Raw genomic sequence first — 22,267 nt, 5'->3', positions numbered from 1 at the left:
TGGGATACAATGGGCTAGATTACTAATGGAGCGCTGGTTTTTGTGCACGAGTAATAAGGGGTATTTGCAGCTCTTTGAAAGTAAACGCTTGACTGCAATTAAAGTTAACGGGGGTTCAGGTTAGTATAACTTCAGAGCTCTGGTAAATTGTTATGCGCGACAACAAAGTTGCCCAAAACACATCAAAAATACATTTAAATGTACAGTTACATTTATAATAAAAATTACATAAAAAATTGCATTAAAAAGTTATAAGGGCTCAAAGATAAGATACGTGTTTGAAAAAAAGTCATGCAAAGGGGATACATACTATGCGCAACTATAAATATGTATAAATATGTATATATACATTAGAGCCCTTTGCAACCAAATACCTGAAAACACATATATATATATATATATATATATATATATATATATATATATATATACACCCTGTTCCAAATTATTATTATTATATTACCGACCCCCCCCCCACATCGCTGACACTCAATTACATTTTTTTAACCCCTAATCTGCCGACCGCCACCTACATTATCCTTATGTACCCCTAATCTGCTGCCCCTAACACCGCCGACCCCTACATTATATTTATTAACCCCTAACCTGCCCCCCCTCAACGTCGCCGCCAGCTACCTACACTTATTAACCCCTAATCTGCCGCTCCGTAAACCGCCGCTACTTACATTATAGCTATGTACCCCTAATCTGCTGCCCCTAACACCGCCGACCCCTATATTATATTTATTAACCCCTAATCTGCCCCCTCAACGTCGCCTCCACCTGCCTACACTTATTAACCCCTAATCTGACGAGTGGATCTCACCGCTACTATAATAAAGTTATTAACCCCTAATCTGCCTCACTCCCGCCTCAATAACCCTATAATAAATAGTATTAACACCTAATCTGCCCTCCCTAACATCGCAGACACCTAACTTCAAGTATTAACCCCTAATCTGCCGATCGGAGCTCACTGCTACTCTAATACATTTTTTAACCCCTAAAGCTAATTTTAACCCTAACCCTAACACCCCCTAAGTTAAATATAATTTAAATCTAACGAAATAAATTAACTCTTATTAAATAAATTATTCCTATTTAAAGCTAAATACTTACCTGTAAAATAAATCCTAATATAGCTACAATATAAATTATAATTATATTATAGCTATTTTAGGATTAATATTTACTTTACAGGCAACTTTGTATTTATTTTAACCAGGTACAATAGCTATTAAATAGTTAAGAACTATTTAATAGCTAAAATAGTTAAAATAATTACAAAATTACCTGTAAAATAAATCCTAAGCTAAGTTACAATTAAACCTAACACTATACTATCAATAAATTAATTAAATAAACTACCTACAATTATCTACAATTAAACCTAACACTACACTATCAATAAATTAATTAAATACAATACCTACAATTATCTACAATTAAACCTAACACTACACTATCAATAAATTATTTAAATAAAATATCTACAAATAACTACAATGAAATAAACTAACTAAAGTACAAAAAATAAAAAAGAACTAAGTTACAAAAAATAAAAAAATATTTACAAACATTAGAAAAATATTATAACAATTTTAACTAATTACACCTACTCTAAGCCCCCTAATAAAATAACAAAGCCCCCTAAAATAAAAAATGCCCTACCCTATTCTAAATTAAAAAAGTTCAAAGCTCTTTTACCTTACCATCCCTGAAAAGGGCCCTTTGCGGGGCATTCCCCAAAGAATTCAGCTCTTTTGCCTGTAAAAAAAACACATACAATACCCCCCCCCCCCAACATTACAACCCACCACCCACATACCCCTAATCTAACCCAAACCCCCCTTAAATAAACCTAACACTAAGCCTCTGAAGATCTTCCTACCTTATCTTCACCCTGCCAGGTTCACCGATCCGTCCTCGGAAGTCTTGATCCAAGCCTCGGAAATGTTGATCCAAGCCCAAGCGGAGGGCTGAAGAGTGACGTCCATCCTCGGGCTGAAGTATGGATCCAAGCGGCGACTGAAGAAATCCATCCTTTCTTCTAGGTGTAATTAGCTTAAAATTGTTGTAATATTTTTTAAATGTTTGTAACTTATTTTTTTATTTTTTGTAACTTAGCTTTTTTTATTTATTGTACTTTAGTTAGTTTATGTAATTGTATTTAATTGTAGTTATTTGTAGTTCATTTATTTAATTAATTTAATGATAGTGTAGCATTAGGTTTAATTGTAACTTAGGTTAGGATTTATTTTACAGGTAATTTTGTATTTCTTTTAGCTAGGTAGTTATTAAATAGTTAATAACTATTTAATAACTATTCTAACTAGCTAAAATAAATACAAAGTTACCTGTAAAATAAATATAAATCCTAAAATAGCTATAATGTAATTATTAATTATATTGTAGCTATCTTAGGGTTTATTTTACAGGTAAGTATTTAGTTTTAAATAGGAATAATTTATTAAAGTATAGTGTAGTGTTAGGTGTAATTGTAACTTCGGTTAGTTTTTATTTTACAGGTAAATTTCTCTTTATTTTAGCTATATTAATCCTAAAATAGCTACAATATAATTATAATTTATATTGTAGCTATATTAGGGTTTATTTTACAGGTAAGTATTTAGCTTTAAATAGGAATAATTTATTTAATAAGAGTTAATTAATTTCGTTAGATTTAAATTATATTTAAGTTAGGGGGGTGTTAGTGTTAGGGGTTAATAAGTGTAGGTAGGTGGCGGCGACGTTGGGGGCGGCAGATTAGGGGTTAATAAATATAATATAGAGGTCGGCGGTGTTAGGGGCAGCAGATTATGGGTACATAGGGATAACATAGTTTGCGGCGGTGTACGGAGTGGCAGATTAGGGGTTAAAAAAATATGCAGGTGTCAGCGATAGCGGGGGCTGCAGATTAGGGGTTAATAAGTGTAAGGTTAGGGGTGTTTAGACTCGGTGTACATGTTAGGGTGTTAGGTGCAGACTTAGGAACTGTTTCCCCATAGACAACAATGGGGCTGCGTTAGGAGCTGAACGCTGCTTTTTTGCAGGTGTTAGGTTTTTTTTCAGCTCAAAATGCCCCATTGCTTTCTATGGGGGAATCGTGCACGAGCATGTTTTTGAAGCTGGCCGCGTCCGTAAGCACCGCTGGTATTGAGAGTTGCAGTGGCGGTAAATATCCTCTACGCTCCCTTTTTGGAGCCTGACGCAGCCCTTCTGTAAACTCTAAATACCAGCGGTATTTAAAAGGTGCGGGGGAAATAAAGCACGGGTAGCTAACGCACCCCTTTGGCCGCAGAACTCTAAATCTAGCCGTAAGTTAGCTCAGACCTTTATCATCAGCTATCTAGGAATAGTATGTGTCTCAGGGAGCAGGCTGTTTTCCCAGAGTAAAAGAGAGGCTGGAGACCAGTTTGCATGGCTGACTGCCTTTAAAGAGACACACCGGTGAGACAAACTTGTTTTTGATTTGTTTTTGTATTTTGCTTAAGCCATTTCTATGAAGTACTAAACTGGGTTCAGGTTAGCTAACCAGTTTAACATTAGTAAGGGAAATTATATGTGTAGTTAGGCTCCTGACAGGAGTAGGCTTTTTATTTGTGTGCTTTGTTTTGCTGTCTGAACTGTCTGAATTTGCTGTCTGAGTTGCTGTATTTAAAGAGACAGTGCACTTATTAAGTTAAAAGACTTTGGGGCCTATATATCAAGCTCCATACGGAGCTTGAGGTCCGGTGTTTCTGGCGAACCTGCAGACTCGCCAGAAACACCAGTTATGAAGCAGTGGTCTAAAGATAAGGCGGACAGGAATCACCGGAAATCAACTCCATCGAGTACGATTGGGTTGATTGACACCCCCTGCTGGCAGCCCATTGGTCGCGAGTCTGCAGGGGGCAGCGTTGCACCAGCAGCTCTTGTGAGCTGCTGGTGCAATGCTGAATACGGAGAGCGTATTGCTCTCCGCATTCAGCAATGTCTGTTGGACCTGATCCGCACTGTCGGATCAGGTCCGACAGACATTTGTTAAATATGCCTCATTATTTTTCTCTGAATAAAACTGTTTGAAAATACAGTTACCACGCCGTTGAGACTGTTCTTCCAGTGACCTTACCACAGAAGACATCAGTGAGGAAAACTACAATGTTTTTGTAAAGGGGGCGATTGCTCCAATAGGAAATCTACCGACTTAGAATAAATCCAGAGGGCTCTGGAAATTTAAAGTTAAAAGGCTGGACAAAGGAAGCTGATTTGTTTTCAGCCTTTTAACTAGCTCTTGAGAAAGACGATAATAAACCTATGTTTTTTATGAAGACAACAAGGTTTCCTTTGTCATATTGTGGTGTTGCTGGCACTGGATTTCTGATTCAGTGAGTATACTGCACTTATATTTCATTGAGTGTATACAGGCACAAAATTGGAGTCTTTTAATTTCGAGAGCCCTCAGGATTGATTCTAAGTTGGCAGATTTCCTATTGGAGCGAGCGCCCCCTTAACCAATCCATATCTACTAACAGTTTGCTGGGAGAAACTGTGGGAGGCAGTGGCTATGCTCCTTAAGGGGAGTATTTGTTCTTACTATTTATTTTTAGCAATTGTTTTGTTATATCCAATTGTTTTTTTCCTAATGTTTTTGTAAAACCTGTATTAAGAATATCATTCAAGATATCTACTAAAACATAGGTTCCAATAAGCAATGTTCTCAGAAAACTTACACCTGCCGAGTCGACTACTGCCATCAGATGCTCTTCTAAGAGTGAGGAAATTTCATAATCTCTAATCATACATCTAGCTTACAATTGTGGTGTGTCATTCATAAACATAATGTAAAATACTGTTCTTTTTTTAAATTTCTCAAAACACAGAAATAAAGTAGGCTTTTCCCCAGATTTCTAATATCCTCCACCAGAGATAATCACATGAAAATGAAGGTAAATATTAAAAAGTTGCATTTCGTCACCCCCATGAAAAAATGGTAAGAGAAGTCTAAAGCCTGAAATGTTTTGTATGCACACTATACTTACCTAGGTACCACCTAAAAAAGATGACTAAGACTCAAACATTTCCCATTATAAACTGATCCTAAAAATGGAACTTTCAGTGATGTTCATCATTACATTAGGACTTGAGTTCTAAGTCTAAGGATCAACATATTTATATATGCACATGTACCTTGTAATGTGATCTAGAGATCAGTTTTTGATCACTTGAGATGGACTGACCCCAATGTCTTTGAAATATGCACACTTAAAAACTAGGAAACCCTCTGTTATCTAGCTGAAGATATCCATGACCTGTATATCTTATTTAGAGCAGCGTTACTTTTTCTATTAATTTATTTAGCAATTTCTTTATGAGCTTTTGTATAAAAACAAATAGCAAAAATGTGTTAAAGGCTCATGTTCTACTAAATAAAAGATTTAAAATATGAGTCTGATTAAAAAAAATTAACAAATAAAATAATATGACCCAGCATTACATACATAATTTTCAGTAAAATATTCCAGGAAAACGTATAGCATGGAAAACAATTCAATCTTTCATTCTTATATATGGAAAACAGCCTATTAAGGCAACCAGCAAATGGGCAAATGTATTAATTTGTTTATTATAGTTACATTTATAAATGGCAATGTCAAGTGCCTAATTATATGTAGGAACAAATAACAGAAATTGTAGAAATAAATTGAAATTGCAGGAAGAAAGGAAAGAGAGAGAGAGAGAGAAAGAAAGGAAAGAAAGAATTTTTTTATATATATATATATATATATATATATATATTAATTAAGTCGTTATAATAACTTTTCTCTAAATCAGGTACTAAATGTTAGTGATGATCTAAATAGTTAAATTAAATCATGTCTTCAACTCATTTTTATAGAATAACAACATATCACTAAAACATCCTATTGAACATATGTACAATAACTTGCTGCCATGCATTTGATTGTCTGGGTTTTAGGTATTTGTGCACGTTGTTATATTATTGATCATCTATTTCTACAGCAAAAAAACATTCACTTTTAATGATCTGTACTATTTCCATAGGTTACATGACTGCATCTATGTTATTTACTTGTTTGTTTGTGCACCAGGAAAATATAACTAATGATGAGAAAGGGGTCACAGAAAAGCTAAACAAACCTTAAAGCATGGTCTAACTCTAACTAAACAACCTGACCTATTCATTGACTATGTTTACTAATTGGGTACTCACTATTTCAGCTGGCATTGTACAGAGCTGATAACTGCTTGTTTAGCTTAAATAAGAAAATCAATTTGACAGAAAGAGACCAAAAGGGCATAGAATATCCTACTCAAGAAAAATAGTGACCATTTTGCCATGACATGTAACGCTATAGCCTCAGAGCATTTTATTGTGACAGATTTATATAGAAAACTTGGATAATTAATAGGGAGCAATGTATCAGAAACACAGGTATCCTGCAAATAAATAAACAATTTAAAATGTGTGATGGAAAATAATTTATAGTAGTTATATTTCATGAGATTAAAAAAAAACTACTATGGGTTCAAATAAATCTAACTATATTTATAAATAAATGTAATAGTATTAATTCTTGATATTTTAGACATAAATGTCCAATAATTTATTAAAAATCTCTCTCTCTATTTCTCTCTCTCTCTCTCTCTCTCTCACTCTCTCTCTCTCTCTCTCTCTCTCTCTCTCTCTCTCTATCTCTATCTATCTATCTATCTATCTATCTATCTATCTATCTATCTATCTATCTATCTATCTATCTATATATCTATATATATATATATATATATATATATATGTGTGTGTGTCCCTTTATTTCTTGAGCTACACAATTAATTTATAATCAACATGGTTAATTATACCACTTATCCATGATGGCTATCTACACGTCTTTGTATAAGGTAAATGCAATTGTGTAATATTTAAACCTTTCCACAGTTATTAAATATTAAATGCTATAAATGCACCAGTCCCATACCTTTACATGGCTTTTCTACTGGAATCAGCAATATTGCACATGTAAGGTCCACTCTCCAAAGTGTTTAAATATACTAATACATTCTCCACAAAAAACAAATATATAGTGAAATACAGATATTAAAAAATTTGTAATTTGTTCTGAAATAGCCAAATCCGTATTCACCTTGTCTACTACTAGCCCAGATTGATTTTTCCAAATAAGGCAAGTGGTTGAGAGAGTTTGGCTATTGAAAATTCATTGCAGCAAGCAAGGTGTTAAATTAGTTAGGAAGTTTCCACACTCTACAGCAGAAAAAAACATTTCAAATGGTCTGGGCTCTCTCCCACTCACAAATGTGAGGTTGATTTCTGCTGTTGACTCTTGTTTACAAAAATGTTCTATACTGCAAGATTCAATATTGCAATATTGGGGGTATTTTCAACAGACAAAAACAGCTATTTAAAAATGACACAATAAAGTTAATGAGCTATTTGTAAAACATTGAATAAACCCCACTAGGTAAAATGGATCATTTGGAAAACATTATAGGGGAGAAAGTTTTACATTATTATGTTCCTTTACTAAGGCCATACAAACCTCTTGTAATTACAAGATTTTTGTCCTTTTAAGGTTTTACATGCAGCCACAACTTATTGTCAGTGCACAACATTTCTGATCTCATTCATGCATGATTCATAATCAAAATGAAAAAAACTTTAAAGACCATTTCACTTGTATAACAAGTGCTATATATTAAACAAAACATGTAATTTAGAAATCATACAATTTAAATTCCATTAAAAAGAAAAAATAGGAAAAGAACCATATTAATGTGTAGTGTGATAGACAGGTATACAGGTGTCACACATTTTTTTATCCTGACCTACTATGTCCAATGCTAATTTTGGCAAGAAAGGATCTGGATATTCACCAATGATGGGCCGCCCACCCGCCTCCCTGCTATGGCTCCCACCAACGATCGGCATCATTGCTGGCTGATGCAGAGAGGGCCACAGAGTGACTCTCTCTGCATCGGATGCCTACATTTTTTTTATTGCAGGATTCCTCTATATCGAGGCATTGCTGCAATAACATGAAAGTGCCTGGATCGCTTCTAGCGCATGAAAACCCTGAGGACGTACAGGGTACGTCCTTGGTCATTAAGTGACCATTTTTGTAGGACATACCCTGTACGTCCTTGGTCCTTAAGGGGTTAAGATGGCCTGGTCGTCCCACATTTAAAAAAAATAAAAAATTATTTCAGGATGTTACCTTATAGATCAGTGGCATCAAGACTCCTAGACTACCTTAACTGAGGGGTTCTCTTGTGGCGAGAGGTCATGGCCCAAGTTACAGTACAGGGTTTGCAGGGGTGGGGTGATGTCCTCAGGTCGTGCCCTGGGATTGCCCCACCCTGTGGGCCTGACGGCTGAAAATCCTCTAGGGCATCTGGTACCATCTGCTAGGGGTGAGATTCCACAGGGTCCGCCCACGTTCCAAGACCGGGTCATAACCTCTTGTTATATGGGGTTTTCTAGAATCTTGTATGCCGCCACCTATTCTTTGTTCTCTTGGTATCTTTATTTGAAAAAGCAGGAATGTAAGCTTATGAGCCGGCCCATTTTTGGTTCCGGCCCTGAATGCATTTAGCCACCAATCAGTAAGTGCTACCCAGGTGCTGAATTAAAGATGGGCTGGCTCGTAAGCTTACATGCCTGCTTTTTCAAGTAAAGATACCAAGAGATCGAAGAGAAATTGGAGTAAATTAGAAAGTTGCTTAAAATTGCATGCTCTATCTGAATCATGAAAGAAAAACTTTAGGTTCAGTATCCCTTTAAGCCTACTTATAGATAACAAATTTAACAGTTGTGCACAATGGAATGGCAGCAGCTTCTAAGGCTAATAAAATACTAGCATTTATTATATAAGGCATTGATGTAAGGGAAGAAAGCATAATTCTGTCACTATATAAATCCCTGGTAAGATCCCAGCTTGAGTATGGAGTGCAGTTCTGAAGACCAATTTAAAAAAAGGACATTAGACACAGAGAAGGGCCACAACCCTAATAAGGGGAATGGAAGATTTAAACTATGAGGAGAAGTTAGCCAAACTGTTTCAACACAACATAGCAACAATAACCGGTTCACTACCGGGACTTTCATAGAAGAATTTGCCCAAAATACAGGAGAATATTTTTCATTTTTCTATCACTTCATTTAAACAGAAATAGAGTCTTGTTTTTTCTGCTTACATGTTTAAACTATATATATTTGTTTAAGTAGACAACCCAAGGTATTTATCTAGGCCCATATGTTGGTATATTTTATGCCACCGTTACACCACCAGGTTTCTGTGATGTAAAAAAATTAAACAAAGATAAATCATTTCAGAACTTTTTCCACCTTTAATGTGACCTATAAACTGTACTACTCAATTGAAAAACAAACTGAAATCTTTTAGGTAAAGGGAAATAAAAATAAAAAACTAAAATAATATGGTTGCATAAGTGTGAACACCCTTTTATAACTGGGGATGTAGCTGTGTTCAGAATTAAGCAATCACATTCAACATTCATGTTAAAAAGGAGTCAGTACACACCTGTCATCATTTAACGTGCCTCTGATTAACCCCAAATAAAGTTCAGCTGTTCTAGTAGGTCTTTCCTGACATTTTGCTAGTCGCATCCTACAGCAAAAGCCATGGTCCGCAGAGAGCTTCTAAAGCATCAGAGGGATCTCATTGTTAAAAGGTATCAGTCAGGAGAAGGGTACAAAAGAATTTCCAAAGCATTAGATATACCATGGAACACAGTGAAGATAGTCATCATCAAGTGAAGAAAATATGGTGCAACAGGGACATTACCAAGAACTGGATGTCCCTCCAAAATTGATGAAAAGACAAGAAGAAAACTGGTCTGGGAGGCTGCCAAGAGGCATACAGCAACATTAAAGGAGCTGCAGGAATATCTGGCAAGCACTGGCTGTGTGGTACATGTGGCAATAATCGCCAGTATTCTTCATATGTCTGGGCTACAGGGAAGAGTGGCAAAACGGAAGCCTTTGCAAAAGGTGTTCTGGTCTGATGAAACCAAAGTTTAACTTTTTGGCCATAATTCCAAAAGATATGTTTGGCGCAAAAACAAGACTGCATATCACCAAAAGAACACCATACCCACAGTGAAGCATGGTGGTTTCAGCATCATGCTTTGGGGCTGTTTTTCTTCAGCTGGAACTGGGGCCTTAGTCAAGGTAGAGGGAATAATGAACAGTTCCAAATACCAGACAATGGCCTCGCTTCCATTGAGTCGTAATTCAGTTTGCGTGCACTCGCAAACCGTTAAATATGCTGTCGAAAGCAATAGCGTTTAACGACTGTTTCCAATGGCGCGTTATACCTCAATATCGGCTGCCGGACTTCGGCTGCCGAAAAGATTTTCGCGTCCCATAGAAAGTAATAGAAGCCGTTAATCGATAAATTATACCAGGTTTCCATTGAAATCGCTAACCGTTAATACACTGTCGGAGGCTGTCGATACATTGAGACATATTACCCCCAGCTCAACTAGGTGTAAAGGAGGAAAAAAGAGCTTTTTGAGGCCTGTTTCTCATTGAAATTGAAAATCACAAAAAAATTACATATAGAAATATAATTTTATCTAATAATAATCTTCTCCTACATGTATATATGTATGATAATTGTATATATATATTTGACCTATATAAATCATATAATTTTAATAATTACTTTTAACTGTTATGATAAAGGCTGATATATTTAAATGGAAAAATATAATAATTACATTCAGTGTCTTTGAATTTCCGATATGTAACTACATATATGTTGAAATTATAGTTCATATCAAAAATAAAAGTCATGAGTAAGTATATACTTTCAAACTGTTCATTAAATTAAGGATTAGATGAGATGAAGATAAGCCCTCCCCCCCATGTTATTCATTGCAATCACCAGTTTCACATATGTTAACAAGCAACACACAGCTATAAAAAAAGAGCACACCTAGCCTAACCTCAGAACAGATATTTCAAAATGCAGGGTGAGAGAGAAGCTGACAATGCTGAAGTTAGACAGCGTAGGCCTGACATCCCCAGAGTGAGGCTGGATATAGAAACCCTGAATGAGCAGCAGGTGTTTGAAAGTTTCAGGCTCAACAGGGAGAAAATATATCAGTTATATGCCCTGTTGCAAGATAGGCTGGAAAGCCAGGGCTATTCAAGCAGGGCTGTCCCTGGAATGACCAAACTACTAGGGGCACTTCATTTTTTGGCTTCTGGATCCTTTCAGGTGACAGGGGGCATTGTAACTGGGGTGCATAAGTCCACTCTTTCTAAGCATCTTTCAAAAGTTATTGATGGACTTTATGATAATTGCAGAAAATTTATTTTTTTCCCCACATCACCCAGAGGTTGGCGTGATGTTAAGAGGGACTTTTTTCTTTTAGGTGGCATACCCAATGTCCTTGGGGCCATTGACTGCACTCATATTGCCCTAAGACCCCCTGTGCGCAGGGAGATAATATTTAGAAATAGGAAACACTTCCACTCCTTAAATGTGCAGATTATATGTGATGCAAACATGCGCATATTAAATGTTGTGGCAGGGTTCCCAGGAAGTAGCCATGATGCCTACATCCTCAGGAATTCTGGTGTGTGGAGATTGTTTGAGACAAATCAAATGCCTGAAGGACATCTCCTCGGTAAGTGTTTATGTATATATTATGATGCCTTCATGTGTTCAATATTTTGACATTTTATTGTTTCATTGCTTTATAATCCTTTATGTATGTGTCTAAGGGGGTGAAATTGATTAAATAAATAAATTGTTAATCATTTAAAAGATATATATTAACTATGTCATAGTAAGACATATGCATAACATTATTTTATGTCATACATTGCTTTATGGAAAGATGTGTGTTTATCTATCTATCTATATCTATATATATATATACTGTATATCTATGCATTCATATTTTAGCAGATTCTGCATATCCTCTTAAAAAATGGATTTGGACACCATTGAAAGAGAACCAGGTTGTTGGGCCTGCTGAATTAAGGTAAAATATATATTTATTTTCTGCTCATGTGTGTCAGAAATATTGATTGTGCCTTGCAAAATGCTCACTATAATCTGTAGAAAAGTAGGACCAGTACACACTTCATAGGAATGTCCCTTTAAATCACTCTTGGGTGAATGTAGGTGCAAACCTGGAGGACCTCCTTTTCCAAAGTCCCAGTAAATGTAATGAAATAGAACACACAGGTAGCACTCTATGTGGAGCAACAGCACCTTTATTGAGCAACGTTTCGGGGCTCCTGCCCCTTTATTAAGCTATATATCTGTGTTTGTGCACATACATTTGTTGCTTGATTATCTTGTGTGTGTGTGTATATATCACTATCACAGACATAACAATGTTGTACTGAGTGCCTTTAAAGGGACAGTCAAAATACAAATCATCTATTATCAGTGAAGCATTTATAAATCTCTCTGCTTCAATATAAATATATTTATATATATATAAAATGGATTAAAGATTTATAAGATCAAACCAGGAATGTAGTTAGCTCATTAGTATTTGATTTGTCTTCACATTATATATTATAATCATATTTCTTGTTCTTTTAATACAGATATAATGAAGCACATATCCGAACACGTGCTATAATAGAACGACTGTTTGGTGTTCTAAAAATGCGCTTTCGCTGCCTGGACAGATCAGGGGGGGATCTCCAATTCAGTCCGGAAAAAGCTATTAAAATCATAGTGGCATGTTGCTGTCTACACAACATGGCACAGGAGCATGGGATGTTGAACGACTTACTTCCAACACCACAGCCCCCAGGTGAAATCTTTGAGCCTGATGTAATTAATCATCCCCAACCCCTCAATGCCCATTTGGAGAGATCTGCAACTATTCAAGAATTCTTTTCAGGTATTTTTATAGTATTGTAATGAGACCTTTTAGTTATTTATGATTATGTTTTTTAATAATACACATTTGTTTCTTTTAATGTTTTACAGATTGAAGATTCTCAGAAATGGAATACCACTCCCCTCCCTCTCTCCTCATCCCTATATTTACCACATTTTCCCTAAATAAATGTATACTTTACTCAAATATAGTCATGGTGAATGTTTCTTTATTTCCAGCTATGTACTAATCAATGCATTCATCTTATGATTTATGTATAACATAATTATCTAAAATATCATTTTAATTATATTCCAAATATGACTTTGTTCTCTTGGTATAATTATTTAAAGAGCAGCTATGCACTCCTGGTTAATAAAATTGAGTACATGGGTGAACCAATGACAGACAGGATATATACTGTATGTTGGCAACAATAAACAGCTCTAACATAGGTTCTATGCTGCTCCTGATCTTACCTAAATAAAACTATAATCAAAGGATACTAAGAATATTAAGAAATATAAAGAATATAAATATATTAGATTTGCTTTTAAATATATATGTTTTAGCAAAATAATGGAATTTATGTCACTTTAAAAAAAAAAAGGAAGAGTGTGTTCACAATAAAACATTAATGAACCAGATAAATCATTCAAATCCAATCAACTTACATATGTACTCATAATCAATTTAATCCTTTTATGTTTCTTATTTCAATCATGTATTTAAGTTTAGGAGCCATTCCATTTAATGCTCATCACCTGTGGTGCACTTGCTGATTGTTGCCTACATTTAGACAACAATCATCAAGCGCTCCCCATGTGCAGATTCAAAATGGGTAGATTCCTAAGATAACATTCCTGTTTTATTAAATTACAGATGATAATTAAGTTAAATAGATTATAGGATTACATATTTAAGTATATAAATACTGCATGCTCTAATTCCTGAGTTTTATTTTTAATAGGCTATCCCTTTAAGAAATATATCAGATGCTCATTTCAAAGAGACAAATCCAGATATAATATAATCCTTAAAATAAAGATACATTATCAATACATACAATCCCCTGAGATTGCACACTTGAATGGCATGGTTACCTCATAGAAAATAATATAGAAAAATAAGTCAAAGGAAAAAATCTTTTTATCATGAAGATGAGTTTTATTATTACAGATTTACCCTCATTCAAATGTAATTTTCAATGTGAAAATCATATTTATTCAATACAAAACGATGACACATTAAAGTTATAATGCGTCATAGTACTAATATTTATAAAATATATGTAATGTCATGTCTGCTAAAGCAGATAATACATTTGCAATATTTAGACTATTAACCAAAATACATAAGTGCTTAATATGACATACTTCAAGAGATATGAAGTATTGTCTTTAACATGGAGTTATTGAAACAATTTAAAAGTGCATTGTGCATTGGTCCCAGGGAGAGTCTGTGTCTGTTCATATGATGTCAATTAAAATGTATTAATCACCTCTATATCATGGCAATCACATATATGTTGTGTATACACCAGTGCTTAAATATCATAAAGATACATTTATCTAATTATTCTAAATATTGAATAATAATCTTGACAAAAAGGAGTGCATTAGTCATGATAGGTATTAGTCATGATAGGTATATATTTCAGATATTACATTCCACATAGGACTATAATGAATGCAAGGTATTTGGCCATATCAACAGGAAGGAATATTTACTTTTCAACTCTTCTATAACTGTATAAGCCTTATTAGCTTCATCTGAAGGAGCAAACAACATATGCTTGTGGAATATAAATCATAACATTTACACATGTCACGTTGACCAATGTTAGATAGCATATACTGTATAAATTTCAGACACGTATCCCCAAGTATTCTTAAACGGCATAATATCCTCAATAAAAGGACACATACATTTATCAACAATTTACACCTGCATATTAATTGACATCATGTGAAATAAAAATGAATAAAGCTGTTAATGTTTTTGAAAATAAACAGCTATTAAAACAATTTTGAAATATATTTTCTAATTTTGATTAGAAAAATATATGCATATTTATGAGATGGAAATCACACTTAAGAAAGTGCTTCATAAAAAAATTAGATATTATATATCTTGAAAGAATTTAAAAAGAAAAATACTTCTTAATGCTTGCGGCGGGATTTGGCCTTTGGAGGAGAGGTACTTGGGATGGAAGTGTGGCGTCTTGGGCGACGCACACCAGCTGGCTGGGAGGCTAAAAGATGTGATTCAGGGTCCTGCAGGGAGATAACGGAGGATGCGAGTGAGGAGGGAGTTTGCGGCCTATCTGCAACCCTCTCCACTGCCTCTGCCAGGCGGACGAGTGCAGCATTATGTATGTCCATCTGGCTCTGTAGCCTCCTGAAATCCTGCTGCTGCTGGAGCCTAGTAAGTCTAAGCTCCCTGTGAATGAGCCTCAGTAGAGCATCCTGCTGGGACTGCGCGGGGATATTGGATTCCATGGGGGGCACTTGTGGCTGTATAGGTGTCTCCGGCACATATTCCTGGCTCTGTGTGAGGTTGTCGTCACTCAGTCTTGGGGACTGTGTGGGTGGCTCAATATCCAATTGAGGACAGACATTGGTGGGGGGTGGTGGTGATTGTTGTGGTGGTGGTAGTGGTGGCGGCATTTGTTGTGCCATGGGAGGGTGCTGAATGTGTTGTTGAGGTGGCATATAGTACATATGCTGCGGTGGAGGATGCATCTGCTGATGCTGTGGTGATGGAGGATGCATCTGCTGATGCTGTGGTGATGAAGGAGGCATCTGCTGATGCTGTGGTGATGGAGGATGCATCTGCTGATGCTGTGGTGATGAAGGAGGCATCTGCTGATGCTGTGGTGGTGGAGGATGCATCTGCTGATGCTGTGGTGATGAAGGAGGCATCTGCCGATGCTGTGGTGGTGGAGGATGCATCTGATAATGCTGCGTTGGAGGATGCATCTGATAATGCTGCGTTGGAGGATGCATCTGATAATGCTGCGTTGGAGGATGCATCTGATAATGCTGCGTTGGAGGATGCATCTGATAATGCTGCGTTGGAGGATGCATCTGATAATGCTGCGTTGGAGGATGCATCTGATAATGCTGTGGTGGTGGAGGCTGCATCTGATGATATGTCCTCCCAGATGAATATGGGGATGGGCCAGGAACATTTTCAACCTCATAGGCCAGTGGCTGTTGCTCATCTCCTTCAAGTATGCTGAGGTAGGAGTATCCAGCTTCAATAACATCCCCCTCCTCCTCCTCACTGAATTCCGGAACATCACTGGCCTCCGGTCTTGTTGAGGACTCATACTCATGTTCCAATTCTGAAAAATAAATTGTAATTACAAATTAATCTGATGAAACATCTAACATTTTAAAATCAATTTTATAGATATAGTTTTATATATATATATATATATATAATTTCTGTATGAACTTAAACATATTTAACCAGAGGTGTATATTTAAAGATTGTGCCTCTAAGCGACTCTTTGTATTACACATAGTCCATATATATGATATAGATAGAAAGAATTTAAATCTATACCCTTGCTTGTTTGAGCAGATAGCCACTCCAGAAATCAGGATGAATATATCCACTACAACTATGTTAAGATGCCATTAAAGGGGCAATGAAGTACAAATTAAACTTTCATGATTCAGACAGAGCATGCAAATTTAGTCAACATTTAATATTTTACTCCTATTATCATATTTTCTTCCTTCTCTTGGTATCTTTATTTGAGAAGCAAGAATGTAAAGCTTAAGAGCCAGACAATATTTGTTTCAGAACCTGGGTTGCTGTTGCTTATTGGGTGGCTAAATGTAGCCACCAATCACGAGCGCTAGCCAGGGTTCTGAACAAAAAATGCAAAGTCTCCATAGCTTACATTCCTACTTTTTCAGAAAAAGATACCAAGAGAACAAAGAAATATTTATAATAGTAGTACATTAGAGAGTTGCTTAAAATTGCTGCTCTATCTGAATCATGAAATAAAAAAATTGGGTTTACTATCACTTTAAGTTACTGTGCAAATTAGACTTTGAACCATGTAAAACATTACTTGTACTAATCCTACCTAGGTATGTTTTCCACTGATGCTTGAACACAATTGATTACTAAACATATATAATATATGAACATTCTATATTCTGTATTACACATGTGTATGATTACATTTATATTTTAAAAAACAAAGCCGATATATATTTCTGATGTTAACATATATTTGTTAGAAATAAAACATTTATTACATATGATATTTAATATTCACCTTCATGGACCTCTTCAGCTGGCACTGATGTGTCCATTGTCCCCTTACATCCGTAAACAGATTCATCTGAGATGACATTGGCCATCATCTCCTCCCATGACCTTAGGTGTATCCTCTTGCTAGGACCACCACCTGTCCCACGTGCATATTTGGCCTGCTGTGCCAGCTTAGCTTTGGTTTCCCTCCTGCAGTCATGATAGCGGTGTTTAATGCTGGCAATAGAACGATTACGTCCTAAGCAGCTGACTGCCACTCGAATCTCCTCCCACAGCTTATTCCGGACAGCCGGCCTCAGGTTAGGGTTCTCCAGCTGAGCTGCCCTCTCCAAGTATGCCTCAACAAGAGCCTCCTTCTCCTCCTCAGAGTACCTCTCCTCTCTAAGCCTGCCCTTCACACCTGAAGGGCCAGCAGACACAGACTCTCCCTCCTGTGACTGGGGACCAGCCCTCTCTACCTCCTCTGTCCCTGCAGGCTGTGACAGGCTACCACCAGCCCCACCCCCAGTTGCCACAGTCTGCCCCACTTTCCCTTTTCTTTTTGTGCCTAGCTGAGGCTGACTCCTCCTCACTCCTCCCACCTCCATTCCTCTTCCACCCTCTCTCCTTCCCTCCTCTGCCAGGGTTTGAGGAAGGACAAATCCTCCACCCAAACCTCGGCCCCTATTCCTGCCCATACTACTCCCTACTTCCCCCCTCCCCCTCCCTCTATCCACCCTCACCACTGCCCTCCCCCTAGCCACCCCCTTCCCAACTCCACTAGGCCTATCCATCCCTTTCTCCTTCCTCCCTAACTCTAACCTAACACTAAAGTCCCTAGCTTACCTAACTACACTAAGTCACCTAACTAAACCCTATATTAAATAGCCCCAAAACTAACTACCTAACCTATCTAGACCCTAACTATCTCTATTCTATATCCCTCAAAATAAAAATAAAATGTGGGGGTGAAAATAAACAAAGGGATGTAAATGAAAAAGGAAAAACTAAGGAGGATTAGAACAAAATTATAGACAAATAATAAGGGATGCAAATGAAGAAAGGGGTGAGCTATATAGTCAAATGAAACAAAAAATATGGGATGTAAAAAATAAATAGGATGTGAAAAATGTATATATATTAAAAAAAAAGTTATATAGTGAGGAAGGGAAAGGTAGTCAAAGGGGGGATGGGAAGTGGAATAAGGGGATTAATGAAAGGAGTAATAAAGGAAGATGGGGATATGGGGGTTAATGAAAAAAAATATGTGAATGTGTTTGTATCAAATAAAAGTGTGTATGTGTGTGTGTGTGTATTTGTGTGTATAAACTAATGTGTGTTAATTAACTAATGTATGGATGTGTGTGTGTGTTCCTAATATTATATGAGGCCTACAATAAGAATATATGAAAATCAAATATCAAACTCTCCAACAACTCTCAAAAACCCAAAACTCCTACCAACGCAACTAGCTCCCGTGTCTTTCTCTCTAGAGGCGATCACAGGTAAAGAGCGCAGGCGCAAACCGTTATTCTTATAGACAGAGGTCGGGTTACCATGGCAATGCACTTGTTATGGCGCGCTTTTCGACAAATCCGACATCGGTTGGCAACGCAAACTTACGTACGGCCGAAAAGAGCGACTGCGCGCAACACGCTAATCTTTTCAATGGAAACCTGGTACTAAAATGGAGCCGTAAATTACCTTTAGCTGTCGTCCGCTTCGGTAGCTTACGGCTCCATTTTTAACGACTCAATGGAAGCGAGCTCAATATTGGCACAAAACCATCAGGCTTCTGCTAGAAAGCTGAACATGAAGAGGAACTTCATCTTTCAGCATGAAAACGACCCAAAGCATACATCCAAATCAACAAAGGAATGGCTTTACCAGAAGAAGATTAAAGTTTTGGGATGGGCCAGCCAGAGCCCAGACCTGAATCCAATTCAAAATCTGTGGGGTGATTTGAAGAGGGCTGTGCACAGGAGAAGCCCTCGCATTCTGACAGATTTAGAGTGTTTTTGCAAAGAAGAGTGGGCAAATCTTGTCAAGTCAAGATGTGCCATGCTGAAAAACTAATACCCAAAAAGACTGAGTGCTGTAAAAAATCAAAAGGTGCTTCAATAAAGTATTAGTTTAAGGGTGTTCACACTTATGCAACCATATTATTTTATTTTTTTATTTTTATTTCCCTTTACCTTATAGATTTCAGTTTATTTTTCAATTGAGTTGTACAGTTTATAGGTCACATTAATGGTGGAAAAAGTTCTGAAATGATTTATCTTTGTCTCATTTTTTTACATCACAGAAACCTGACATTTTAACAGGGGTGTGTAGACTTTTTATATCCACTGTATATATATATATATATATATATATATATATATATATATATATATATATATATATATATATATATATATATATATATATATATATATATATATATAAATATATATATATATATGTTGTGCAGTATGATAAGAAAAGTAACACACAGCGTATATTTACGTCCGATTGGGCTAAGGGGTTAATCACCTGCCAGAACCATCCACCCAAAAAAGGGTGGGGTAGAACCTCTTACACCACTGACAACATACAGAGTAACCTGAGACCCCTTATTTTAAACAGAAGATTTTCATTTTTCAAACATGTTCTCAAATGTCTGCACAGATGCAAGTGATTTTAATAACACTAACAACTAACGGTCACATCACTGTGCTGGTAATTTTTAGGACTCTAGTGTCTTTAAAGTATCCTCTACTACAAACCACACATATACAAAGTATACTAAGAAAATGTATTTACAATTGAAACATTTAATATATATCAAGTCTTCTATCTGCAATATTTTCACCTTAGTTTTCTATATATTCATATTTTTATTTTCAATGAAAACCCGGTCTTTGAATAATTTATTTCCATTTAGGGCCAGATAACAAGTGGAGCACTAAGGTTTATCGTTTATAAGGATTTTATTTCAGTGTTTACGCTCGTCTGGTTTACCGCTGATATTAGAAATTGAAATTAAACATGATCGTTTGAGCGCAAAATGCTTACTGTGTCCTCAGAGCTCTGGTTAACTGTTTCACAAAATAAAAAAGTTACACAAAACACATAAAAAATACAGTTACACTCATAACAACACAATAAAAAATGATACAAAAAATATTGCACACAAAAGTTATAAAGGCTAAAAGATTTGAGGTCTCAGGTGTTAGAAATAAAAAAGGCAGGCTTTAACATTGCGATACATACATATACACCTCTAATGGAAGTGCAGGCAGCCTGTATCTAGAAACTAAATTAAGGGCCTGCTCCTCTGCAGACATGTACGCCTAGGAGGGTTTGCAACAATGTTGCAGGTTAAGGGGAGGAGTAAGCCTTACCTTACTTACGTGAGAGGAGTGTCCATCTCTGCCTCTTTCTTCTTCCTGGAGACGTTGGAGAATCTTGTGTGTCTGGTCAGAATGGTGCGTGGCAGACAGGCATTGTTTCCTCCAAAATGGTTCAGGGATGCAGTGGATCCGGCGACGCAGCGAGGGACACCAGGAAACATACAGATAAGTGATGGGGCTGGGGTTTCTACTAGTAGGCCGTCTATCGTATCGACCTGGTAGGCCCGAGCAGTTTCCCCCCTACCCTCCCCTCCCCCCTGCAGGGCCTGGTATGGACCTCTCTTCCCTCTCCGGGGTCCAGGGTGTCAGTGATTCCCAGTGGGGCAGAGTAGATTAAAGGGAGCGCTCACTGCTGGGATCGGGGCCCTTATTGCATCCGATATGGCGGCGGCGGAGGCCGTTGTGGACCTATTTAGGGCCTTCAGTGGACTGCTGCTGCATGGCGCAGCGTGGCTGTCTCAGGCGGCGACTCCTCCTCCTGTGGTGGATTCTTTCCTGCCTGCTGGTCATAGCTCCGGTACCAGAGGCTCGACTAGGCCCCTGATGTCACTTCCGGTTCCCGACTTTTGGTGGGTAGTGCAGATGACATAATTTCCGGTCGGAGCGTGGAGATGTTGGCAGCGGCAGGTTCGTAAGTGATCTGAGCATCCAGGAAGAAGACAGGACAGGCAGGTGAGAAGGGCTCTGCTGCGCAACGCTCTGCAAAGGCTTTAAAAAATGCTCAAGCAGCTTGGCACAGGAGACCTCACAAGGCAGAGGCATAGAAAAAGGGGTGGCAAGAGGAGCATCTCTATTTGGGTCTAGTAGGCCTGGGAGATCAGTGACTTTGGGGAGGTGGTCCCTAGCAGGACATCTCAGCCCAAATGAACCGCAAGTGTGCCGATGGCAGATATGGCGAGTGGCAGTGCAGGAATGAACAGAAGGGTGTAAGATAGTGAATGTGGTGTAACAATGTTGACTGCTCAGAGTAGTGGGACTGGCACGGCTACGCTGGCACCAATAGCAGAGCAGGGCTCATCGGACAGGTTACATGAGTCTGGTGGAGGTGATTTGTGTGTGGTGTTGACTGAGAGCGATGGAACGCCTGGGAGGATGACTTTGACCCCTGATACTAGTTTAATGGGGACAGGTCATGGTTGGTTTGGGTACTCCCCTCTCCTTTATGTCTTTCTCCTCCAGGTCGGTTTGTCCGGAACTGGTATGGAGCAGTCGGCTGTTTGGTCGGCACAGGTGATCCCCAGCCGGGGATGTCACAGGCATCGACGGCAGGTGCAGCAGGACCTGGAGCGGTGAGTTGGCTGCTCTTTCCTTCATACAGGCCCCCTCGTGGGATTACAGTTAAAACTCAGATTCTGATAGTGGTAGGGCTTTAGGGCTAGTTAATAAGGGACAAAGGAGGATGTACAGGATGCTGTGTAGGGTAGTATCAGTCCTTGGGCAGGGTTGGGAAGTGAGAGGTCCCACAGTCTCAGGGGCAGTCCTACCTGGCGCTGTGATTCCATCTGTCCCCTTGCTAGCACCTTTAGTGGGGGCAGGACCTAAGGGGCAGCCTCAATAGGGCATAGGAGGCCAGCTGTAGCCAGTTAGCTAGTCAGTGAGCAAGGGGGAGCAGCAGCTAGGAAGGCAGTAGTGCAAGGGAATTTGTATTTGTGTTTTGTACATTCCTTGCATGGGCATATGAAGCCAAAAGACGGTTGCGAAAATCC

The 22,267-nt window shown here is 37.7% G+C and overlaps 1 protein-coding gene across 1 annotated transcript; it reads left to right on the top strand.

Moving 5' to 3' along the window:
- Positions 1–11,266: 11,266 nt before the first annotated feature.
- Positions 11,267–13,098, top strand: LOC128648250 (putative nuclease HARBI1). Its single transcript, XM_053700881.1, has 4 exons — positions 11,267–11,673; positions 11,955–12,033; positions 12,611–12,912; positions 13,002–13,098. The coding sequence occupies exons 1-4, from the start codon at positions 11,553–11,555 to the stop codon at positions 13,004–13,006; spliced, it is 507 nt and encodes a 168-aa protein (XP_053556856.1). The 5' UTR covers positions 11,267–11,552; the 3' UTR covers positions 13,007–13,098.
- The last annotated feature ends 9,169 nt before the right edge of the window (positions 13,099–22,267 follow it).

This window comes from Bombina bombina, chromosome 2, assembly GCF_027579735.1.
Source record: "Bombina bombina isolate aBomBom1 chromosome 2, aBomBom1.pri, whole genome shotgun sequence".
NCBI classification, from domain to species: Eukaryota; Metazoa; Chordata; class Amphibia; order Anura; family Bombinatoridae; genus Bombina; species Bombina bombina.
Note: the sequence above shows the minus strand (reverse complement) of the source record. Positions and strands in the feature narration are given on the sequence as shown.

Bases quoted from the DNA above. Each gene is read 5' to 3' on its own strand.
- LOC128648250 (XM_053700881.1), top strand. From the start codon at position 11,553: ATGCGCATATTAAATGTTGTGGCAGGGTTCCCAGGAAGTAGCCATGAT. The intron at 11,674-11,954 runs GTAAGTGTTTAT...TTCATATTTTAG, and splicing joins GCCTGAAGGACATCTCCTCG to CAGATTCTGCATATCCTCTT. The intron at 12,034-12,610 runs GTAAAATATATA...CTTTTAATACAG, and splicing joins GTTGGGCCTGCTGAATTAAG to ATATAATGAAGCACATATCC.